At 46.4% G+C, this 10359-nt stretch overlaps 1 protein-coding gene across 1 annotated transcript in view; it reads left to right on the forward strand.

Moving 5' to 3' along the window:
• Positions 1 to 10359, forward strand: part of MEGF6 (multiple EGF like domains 6) — a 201423-nt gene that overhangs the window by 115731 nt on the left and 75333 nt on the right. Inside the window, exon 5 of the mRNA XM_018576690.1 lies at positions 927 to 1049. Within this exon, the coding sequence (XP_018432192.1) occupies positions 927 to 1049 (123 nt within the window). The remainder of the gene's footprint in view (positions 1 to 926; positions 1050 to 10359) is intronic.

Raw genomic sequence — 10359 nt, forward strand, 5'->3', positions numbered from 1 at the left:
AACATTACCAGCGGCGTCAATAAGAATAAAGTGAACCTTTCAGTAACTTTACAAGTCTGCTCGAACAGATTCCTGACACGTCTCAATATAGGAAAACAGGTTCACGCTTCCAAAAAATCTTCTTCTTATTAAATATATATATTATTATTATTATTAAAAGCAATCCATGAGCTCCAGTCCAGGTAGTTTGCCTAGGCTGAGATGATGTCACCATAGATGATGCTATAGGTGGGTAGAAGTGTTGGTGGACCCAAATCTGGAGGTAGTCCCTATTTTAGAACCAGAGGCAGCTCTTTGTAAGCCAAAGTGACCCGAAGAGTCCATGGAATGTGAGCAGTGGTTGAGAAAAGAGAATGCCACAAGTCTTGGGTCTAGTAAAAGTCCAGGAAGTCATAAAAGTAACCAAGTGTTTGGTGGGCTCAGCGGTTGTTCTTCATCAGAGTGTGTGGTGGTGAGAGACCTTGAATGACACGGGACCAGGGAGGACTGCATGGGAAGATTGCTAATTGTGCAAGTAAAGTCAAGTTTGGGTTCGGGTCGAAGAGGCAAGAACAAGCACCAGGATTTATATGATTATGTCATCTCTAAGTGGACATCCCAGTCCAGGAAGTAGATGGTGACCATGGATGATTGTCATGGGAAGTACTGTGTTCCCAATGGTGCTTGGTTCACTTTTAACGGGTATTCCTCTTAAAACCACCTAACATCTCATGTACTATAACTGGAGCACTCCCCAGGTGGAGGCAGCACCCATCTTCTCTTCTCCACATGCATTGTGTGGTTGCTTCTACTGGGCAAGTAAAGGTCACCTGTCACCTTGTCACGTGGGTTTTCAATGGGCTTTGATCAAGACTACAAGTTAGGTCTTACATCTACTTTATATTTTGGCAGCCCAGCTTTACACAGTTTCCATTTTTTCCTATTAGATGTTAATGAGTGTGAGACCGCAAACGGAGGATGTGAAGTGCAGTGCTGCAATACCATCGGAAGTTTCTACTGCAAGTGTCCAGAGGGCCAAACGCTGAAGGAGGATGGCAAAAGCTGTCAAGGTAAGAGGTGTGGTGGCTTAAAGAGCAACTCCACCTAGTAGTTGAAAGTTGTATCGCTTGCTTTCTGTTCCTCTGAGACTTCGGTAGTGAGCTCTATCTGCTCTAATTACTCTCCACTCCATCCATGAAACATGAACACAGTTTTGTGTGAAGGAACTCATATGGCCTGCAGAGAGACCTGACCTTAACCCTACTGAACACCTTCAGGATGAAATGGAACGCCAATTATGAGGCCGATCTCCTCCAATTCTAGGACAGGTCTCCTCCAATTCTAGGACAGATCTCCTCCAATTATGAGACAGATCTCCTCCAATTATAGGACAAATCTCCTCCCATTATAGGACAGATCTCCTCCCATTATAGGACAGATCTCCTCCAATTATAGGACAGATCCCCTCCAGTTATGAGACCGATCTCCTCCAATTATAGGACAGATCTCCTCCAGTTATGAGACCGATCTCCTCCAATTATAGGACAGATCTCCTCCAGTTATAGGACAGATTTCCTCCAGTTATAGGACAGATCTCCTCCAGTTATGAGACAGATCTTCTCCTCCAGCATCACTACCCAACCTCTCAAGACTTGAAGCTCTTGTGTCTGAATGGACACACATTTCCACAGTCAGACTCCAAAATCTTGTGAAGCCTTTCCAGAGTGGAGGCCGTATGCCATGGTTTTGGAATGGCATGTCCAGCAAATGTTTGGCCATGTACAGTGTGTATGTGTATGTGTATATTGTTTTCTTTGTCATATCAGGTAGCCAATTTGATACAAAAGTTCTTTAGCAACAGGGACCCCCAACCTCAAATGCATACTGTACCATATGTACATTTTCCACTTCTGGAGAAAACGTCAGCCCCCCGCCCCCTCATTATTGCAGTGCAAAGTGTGCACCTTGCTGTAGTTCCTAGTGGTGTGCTTGGAATGGCATGATATGTGGTTGGGGTGTCAGCAATCTCCACCCTCTTAAGATCTGAGATTTGTATATAGAACGCACATTAGTTGGGTTTTCTCTGCTTCACATGTAGAACGTTAGGCCGGTATCTGTGTTCATTTGAAGGTATTCTAATTCCAAAATATTGCACTATGTTGCCATGACAGGTTCACTTTTGTGTACCAGGTGCCCATTAGTGGCAGATTAGACACTGTAGGATGTAATCACAATCTTCCCGTCAGCCAGACAATACGAGGAGATGGTTGCATGCAAACTTCATGTCTGTAGACCATGGAGACAAAGTCCCGTGTAAATAAAACATTTGGGAATGAAATTCTATTATGTCTCTGATCAGACATGTCAGGGCGGCGGCCATTGTGGCTGTGCTGTCATTGCCCCATTCCTGTCATTACTGCACCCAAAGTAAACTGTGCCGTGTGTGCGGAGCCTCTGCACAGACATTCCTGACATTGCTCTGCTGGTCTTTATCATCACAAATGTTTGTATCCAGGAAGAGAAGATGAACACGAGGGACCTGGAACTCCATTGTTCCTATAAATCTGTCACCAGCGTCCTTAAGATTCCAAAACTTAAAGGGGATGTACAGTATGCAGATTATTCTTTCTTTCTAACTTCTTGTAATCTTTCTTTCTTTCTTTCTTTCTTCCTCTCTCCCTCCCTTCATCCCCCTTTCTTTCCTTCCTTCCCTCCCTTCTTCCTTCCCTTCTTCCTTCCTTCCCTTCTTTCTTCCTTCCCTTCTTCCTTCCTTCCCTTCTTCCATTTCCTCTCTTCATCCTTAACTTATTTACTTTCTCTCTTCCTCTCTAACTTCTTTCTTTCTTCCTCTCTCCCTCTCTTCATCCCCCTTTCTTTTCTTCCTACCTTCCCCCTCCCTTCTTCCTTCCTTCCTTCCTCCATTTCCTCTCTTCATCCTTAACTTAACATTGTTACTAATGGGATACAATGTATCTATTTACTATAATCTTCATCGCCATCTTGTGGCCATAATGTGGTATTCATTCTGCTCACTCTGTTCTTACATTGTGAGATCAATCGCTTCTCCTCTCCATCTCGTCCAATCAGAGAACGCTGCGAAAAAAAATACAAGGCGTTCTCTGAAAGGTGGCGGTGCCTAACGAGCGGCTACCTGTGCCTGGTGTACAGAGGGGAAGCTGCTGTCTCCATACTGCTGGAGTTCCTCTTTCAGACAGGGCCGGATTTACTCTCTCTGCTGCCCCAAGGCCAGGTTCCTCAATGCGCCCCCCTACTCGCCAAACCCCCCCCCCCCCATGGAGAATGGCGGACCTGCAGGCTGCATGCAAGTGATCGCTGCTGTACCCCGCTTAGCTTGGCTTGCCCAAAGCAGGGCTAAATGTAGACAACCACCCACCCAGCACCCAGAACTGCATGTCCTGGGCATCAGGAGATAAGAATTCCACAACCCTGCTGCCCCTCTACTCCCTGCTGCTCCTCTACTCCCTGCTGCCCCTCTACTCCCTGCTGCCTCTCTACTCCCTGCTACATCCTTCTGCCTCTCTACTCCCTGCTGCCCCTCTACTCCATGCTGTCTCTCTACTCCCTGCTGCCCCTCTACTCCATGCTGCCTCTCTACTCCCTGCTGCCCCTCTACTCCCTGCTGCCCCGAGGCCGGGCCTTGCTTGGCCTTGTGGGAAGTCCGGCCCTGCTTTCAGATCTTCTCACCTGCAGCATGCTGAGGACACGTGGTGGCCACGCTCGGGGAACACACATCCAATCCATGCGCATGCACCTGTAAGCACTGGGAGCGATGGAAGCTGACCTCTCCCCGGAATTATTTTCTCGGCTTGTTTTGGATATAAATAGTCACAAGCAAAAAAATATTTGGACTTTACACCTCCCCCGGGGGCCCGGCAGCATCCGTGACTAACCGATTCCGGGCCTGGGAGGTGAGCAGTAAATGGCGGCGATCCCACATGTGGCCGGTGAATGTGCAGCAGCCCCATAACTCACCTCCGCGTTGCTGGAACAAGTCACGGCGGTTTCACACGGCGACACATTTCTGGGAGGTAATTACGCTGCGCACATTCCTGCCGAGAGAACCGCCCACCCCGTGCCGGAATGCCACCCACAGTCTGTACCCGGGCCCTGGAATTCTAGTGGCATCCCAACGTCACCCATTCCTATGGCACCAGACTGATAGAAGAACTGCTACAAATATATATATTTATTTATTTCATCTTATTCTTTGTATTTGTTTTTTTTCCTTTTTTATGTTTTTGATTTTATTATAGTTTTTTTTCCCTCTTTATTTATTTAGAGGGTGTTTATATTTAGTTTATCATATTAGATATTCTCTGTATTTGTCTTTTGTTTCCTTTTTTATGTATTTCCTTTTTTATGTTATGTTTTTATGTTTAATTTATTTTTTCTTCATTTACACTGTTTATTTTTTTCATTTATCTCATTAGGTTTTCTTTGTATTTCTGTTTTTTCCCCTTTTTTATGTATTTGATTTTTTTATTTTAGGTTTTTCTTTTCTTTTTTTAGGGTTTTTATGTATTTACTTTATTTTAGTATGTATTAGTCACGTATTTCGTTTATTTTATTAGGTTTTCCTTGTATTTGTATTTTTTATTATGTTTTTATTTCTCTTTTCTTTATTTGGAGGGTGTTTATGTATTTCGTTTATCTCATTAGGTTTTCTTTGTGTTTTTTCCTTTTGTTATGTATTTGATTTTTTTCTTTATTTTGGGTTTTTTTTGGTCTTTTTTTCCACCTGTGGACAAGTGTATAAATATATTGAGGAAGCGAGGAGACCCGATAACAGGTTCAGGGAAGGTGGAAGGAGCTTCTGTAACTCATTGGATTTCACTTCTTTCAATCATGGAGGCTCAGCGTCACATGTGGGTGGTGCATGCAAATACAGCCTGCCCACTGCTTGAATCAGGGATGAAGGCTCTTGAGAGGAGTACTGAGGCAGGGTGCTGTGATGTGTTCAGTAAACTATGTACAGCACCCCTATCATTGGTCAGCGCGGTCAGAAGCACCTCTCATTGGTCAGCTCAGTCAGAAGCACTTCTCATTGGTCAGCTCAGTCAGAAGCACTTCTCATTGGTCAGCACGGTCAGAAGCACTTCTCATTGGTCAGCGCGATCAGAAGCACTTCTCATTGGTCAGTGCGGTCAAAGAGCTCGCCGTCTCCCCGGGAACATGAGACGCATTACGTGGCTGTGCTGTGTGCTGCTGGTCGGATGCAGGGGCCCCGCGGGGGCCACATTCACCGGATCCCGATTCTATCGCACCAACTGCTACCCGTGCTACCTGCGGGGCCAGGGGCCCGCCGCCCGTCAGGGGCGACAAGGTAGGTGCTCGTCATTCAGGATCCACTGCAGTGGAAAACGCACGTACTGGTCCTCATGATGCGTTGCGTCACAAGGCGCATTTCAATCCGCGCCATGTCGCCGTTTCCCGTCTGGAAATACGGACGCGCGGCGGATTAAAACAAACTTTGCGTTTTCCATGCGTCGCCGTTCACAGTAATCTACTGCAGGAAGCTGGCGCAACGCACTTCGCAGGTTATGAAGGTAACTAGTGTTCGCGCGTTTCGAGCGCGCTGTCGTACTGCGTAATTGTACGTCTGATAGTAACGTGTAGTGGCCGTCACACACCTTACAATCTGACTCTACAACTTAGTAGTATGAGGACCTGCCGAGTCTATCCCATCACTTTGTATCCAATCAGGCCGGCTCTTACGTGTTGGAAGGTCTAAAGGAGATTGTATGATCAGATTGTATCATGGGTGGTGAGCTTTAGGCTGAGCATATACTGTACAATCTCCTTTAGACCTTCCAACGAGTAGGAGCCGGCCTGATTGGATACAAAGTGATGGGATAGACTCGGCAGGTCCTCATACTACATGCATTTGGTAAATGTAAAGTTGATTGTACAGAGATTGTATGGTCAGATTGTAACGTTTGTGATGACCATATTAGCAATTTTGCAATCAGATTGTATGATGTACGGCCAGCCTATAGTAGCTTGTACAATCAGATTGTATGATGTACGGCCAGCCTATAGGAGCTTGTACAATCAGATTGTATGATGTATGGCCAGCCTTAGGTTGTCATTGTGCTCTGTGTCTCCTCCTGATGGTCATGTCGGCCACACAGAAAATGATTCTAAATCGATAATTACAGAGTTGTCACTGCAACGGGAACAGATGTACAGACACTTATACTTTACCCTCTCCCCTTCCTTTCCATTACATACCCAATGATGTCATCAGTGGCTCTCTGTCCTTCCCTATGCCATGCAGGCAGACCACGGCTGGTGGGAGGGGCCTGTACATAGCTTCCTGAAAACATCACAGCACCCTGCCTCAGTACTCCTCTCCAGAGCCCTCAGCACTGATGCAAGCAGTGGGAGGAGTTATGCAAATATCAAAAAGCCTTGGTGGGCGGGTGTCAGTCTGGAGGAGTGGGTGTTCCTAGGCTGGCTGTGTTTGCATAGGCAACGCCCACATGTGATGCTGAGCTTCTGTGATTGGCAGAACTGAAATCCAATGAATGAAAGGGGCGGGGCCAGGGACAGTCCGGCTGGGGAGTAAAGTGCTAGATGATCCTGAACAGAGAGGAAAGGAGGCGGAGCTCTATGTGATTGGCTGCAGCTTGGAATGCACAATGTGAGGAGCTCGCAGTGTGCAGTGACATCAGAGGAAGCCATTGCAGCCCAGGAGAGGGATTGTGGATACAAAGTCACAGTTGTCACCCCCTCATAATTGGGATTGTGGAATGATGTGTGCCGTGTCTCTGGGTTTGGGGGGAACTCTCGTATTTTGGGTCCCGCAGCTCAATTAGTATAAAGAGCCAGTGCGGGGCAGATTGTACGACTCCCCTGGAGGCGGCCCCCCCTCCCCCCGCCGGCCCGGTCACACATCACAATGAGTGGAGATGATTGCTCATTAAGGCGCTGAGCAGTAGTTTGGTAGAGCTGTAGGCAGCCATGTCACAAATTGTCCTTTAATTGTACTTTTCTAACCTCAAATATGAATGGAATCCTGCACACCACCAATTGTTTCGGCTCCGCGCTGCGTTCTGACACCCAGCGATAAAGGTCAGGCGCCGCTTATCACGCCAAATCTTTCATCGCCGATTTCAGCTCCGGATAAACTTTTTTTTTCAGTGGTATTATTGGACGGAGCCGGGAAATGTAAAAGCTGCTCTTTTTTTGTACCAAGACAGGATGGTAAGGAGGGCCCTGCCCCTGAGGGCTTACAATCTAAAAGGGAGGGGCCAGTGATACATGAGGGCGGAGCTGTGTGGGGGGTGAACTATACAGATATAAACGATAACCCAGTCATGTGTGTACATATATTTACCGATATATATTGGCCGAATTCTGTCTTTATATTGGCTTCCTGCAATGCCCGGCTTGCCTTGCTGTGTCTGTATGTTAGTGGAGACACACAACTTACTAGCACACACACAAGGGGGGCTCCATAGGACCATGCAAGGGTAAGGAGCCCCCCTACAACAGGAGTTCAGGACCAGTGCTCAGGGGACCCGCTGATTCTACAGGAAACTAAAACTAACATCAGGAAGTGGCGTCCATTGTAAGAGATTTGATATTGCCTAAACTCATTGCGCCTTTCAAATTCATTGATTGATTTTCTATTTTGTATACAATATATATATACACTGCAATTTATACTGCACAACCTCATTTATCTCTTTAAAACAAGAAACAGAAATTGAACCTCCCACCCAAAAAAAAAATATAGAATTGAAATAACAAAATAATAACAATAATAAATAAGAAGAAGAATAGCAATAATAATAATAGTAACAGTAGTAATAATAGTAATAATAATAATAATAATAATAATAGTAATATTATATATAAGGAATAATAGGAATAATAATAATAATACAACACATAATAGTTTTAATAATAAATGATATTAGTAACAAATAGAAAAAAAAATTGCAAATCAATAAAAAATCGCTAAAAGCCGAAAGCCGTATAAAGCGGATATATTTCTTCTACACGTTGAACACAGGACACAAATAAAGGTTTTGTCTGCAGATACAATGTGACTGGTTTTCCCTCTCTGGGACACTTTGTGCGTGGACGCGGCGTTGTCTGATTAGTGAATACGGTATAGTCTGCGTTGCGCGCTGAGCGCGGTGTATAATACATATGTGGGGGAGGGAGGGGATGTGGACGCGGCGTTGTCTGATTAGTGAATACGGTATAATCTGCGTTGCGCGCTGAGCGCGGTGTATAATACATATGTGGGGGTGGAGGGGATGTGGACGCGGCGTTGTCTGATTAGTGAATACGGTATATTGTGCGTTGCGCGCTGAGCGTGGTGTATAATACATATGTGGGGGAGGGAGGGGTTTGGACGCGGCGTTGTCTGATTAGTGAATATGGTATATTCTGCGTCTGGCGCTGAGCGCGGTGTATAATACATATGTGGGGGATGGAGGGGATGTGGACGCAGCGGAGGGGTCGGGTGTCTTCGCTCAGCTGCCGTGTGATGTGCGCATGTTGTGTTCACCTCTCAGCGAGCGCACAGCTACGCCATTCCCCTGACACCAGACTGCAGCCTCCAGCATCCGCTGCCCCCCCCCCATCCCGGACTGACGGAGTAACTGGACACCGTGTCATCTGTCCATTACACGGATGGACGGGAGACTCTGGGAGTGAACCGTGTAATAAGCGTGTAACAAGTCAGCTCTGCAGAGGGGACACGGCTATCAGCGCTGAGAACTCCATACAATTACATGATAAAGATAAAAGAGGACCTGTCATCTTAGAGAGGATCAGTCACTATAAAGAGAACCTGTCACAATAAAGAGGAGCTGTCACCTTAAAGAGGAGCTGTCACAATAAAGAGGAGCTGTCACCTTAGAGAGGACCTGTCACCTTAGGGAGGACCTGTCACAATAAAGAGGACCTGCCACAATAAAGAGGAGCTGTCACCTTAAAGAGGAGCTGTCACCTTAAAGAGGAGCTGTCACCTTAGAGAGGACCTGTCACAATAAAGAGGATCGGTCACCTTAAAGAGGACCTGTCCCCTGAAAGAGGATCTGTCACTTTAGAGAGGACCTGTCACTATAAAGAGGACCTGTCACTATAAAGAGGACCTGTCATCTTAGAGAGGACCTGTCACTCTAAAGAGGACCTGTCCCCTGAAAGAGGACCTGTCACCTAAAAAAGGAGCTGTTGCCTTAAAGAGAAGCTGTCACCTTAAAGAGGGCCTGTCACTATAAAGAGTAGTTGTCACCCTAATGAGGACCTGCCATCTTAATGAGGACCTCTCACCTTAAAGAGGCCCTGTCATCTTAAAGAGGGCCTGACACCTTAAAGAGGACTTGTCACCTGGCCTATTTAAGGTAATGTGACAGGGTCTCTTTAAAGCCTGACCCAGTTACACAAGGCTGCCCAGCTCACTACAGGACATACGAGTCTATCAGCACTGAGAACTGAAAAGAAATACACGATAAAGCTTAAAGAGGACCTGTCCCCTTAAAGAGGATCTGTCATCTAGCTTATGCAGAGAAAGTGACAGGGTCTCTTTAAAGCCTGATCCTGTTACACTGGCTACAGGACGTACAAGTCTATTAGCGCTGAGAACTCAAAAGATATAAATGATCAAACTTAAAGAGGACCTGTCACCTCAAAGAGGACCTGTCACCTCAAAGAATACCTGGCCTAACCTTGCTACAGGACATACAAGCCGGTTGGAAGTGGGAGGAACCACATCGGCTGGAAGGTCTTGTCAATGGTTTGCAATTCTCTGCATCTGTTCTTATTATCCGGATTCTCCTGCCAGAAAGTACAGCTAGATCCTTGACTCTCAGAACAGCCTGGTCGAGAACACACCCCCAGCCTGCTGATTGGACAGTGAAAGAGCAGCAGCAGCACACTAAGATCCTCATGCTTACACTGCTCTTTCCTCCTGTCAGCTAGATCCTTAACTTTCAGAACAGCCTGGTCGAGAACACAACCCCAGACTGCTAATTGGACAGTGAAGGAGCAGCAGCACACTAAGATCCATATGCCTACTCTGCTCTCTCCTCCTGTCACCATGTTCCCCGTAAGCCCTGTATGTTCCTGATTGTGCTGCCCCCTCCCTCTTCCAGTCTTACTGCCGCTGTGCAGGGTGATGCAGAAGATCGACACCATGCCAGACCCAGATACACTATTGCCTCTAATTATTGTTCCTCTGCATAAATTTGTATAAACAGTGTTTGTATTATCTGCCTGGAGATTAGCGCTGAAGCTGCGATAAGTCTGTCATTCCCGGGGCACGGCGGTCTGTTCTGTATTTATTGACACATGTACCCCCCCCCCCCCCCCGCCAGACGGGGGGGGGGCGAGCCTCAAAAG

This window comes from Nanorana parkeri, unplaced genomic scaffold (assembly GCF_000935625.1).
Source record: "Nanorana parkeri isolate BGI_ZX_2015 unplaced genomic scaffold, ASM93562v1 scaffold5, whole genome shotgun sequence".
In the NCBI taxonomy this organism is placed as follows: Eukaryota; Metazoa; Chordata; class Amphibia; order Anura; family Dicroglossidae; genus Nanorana; species Nanorana parkeri.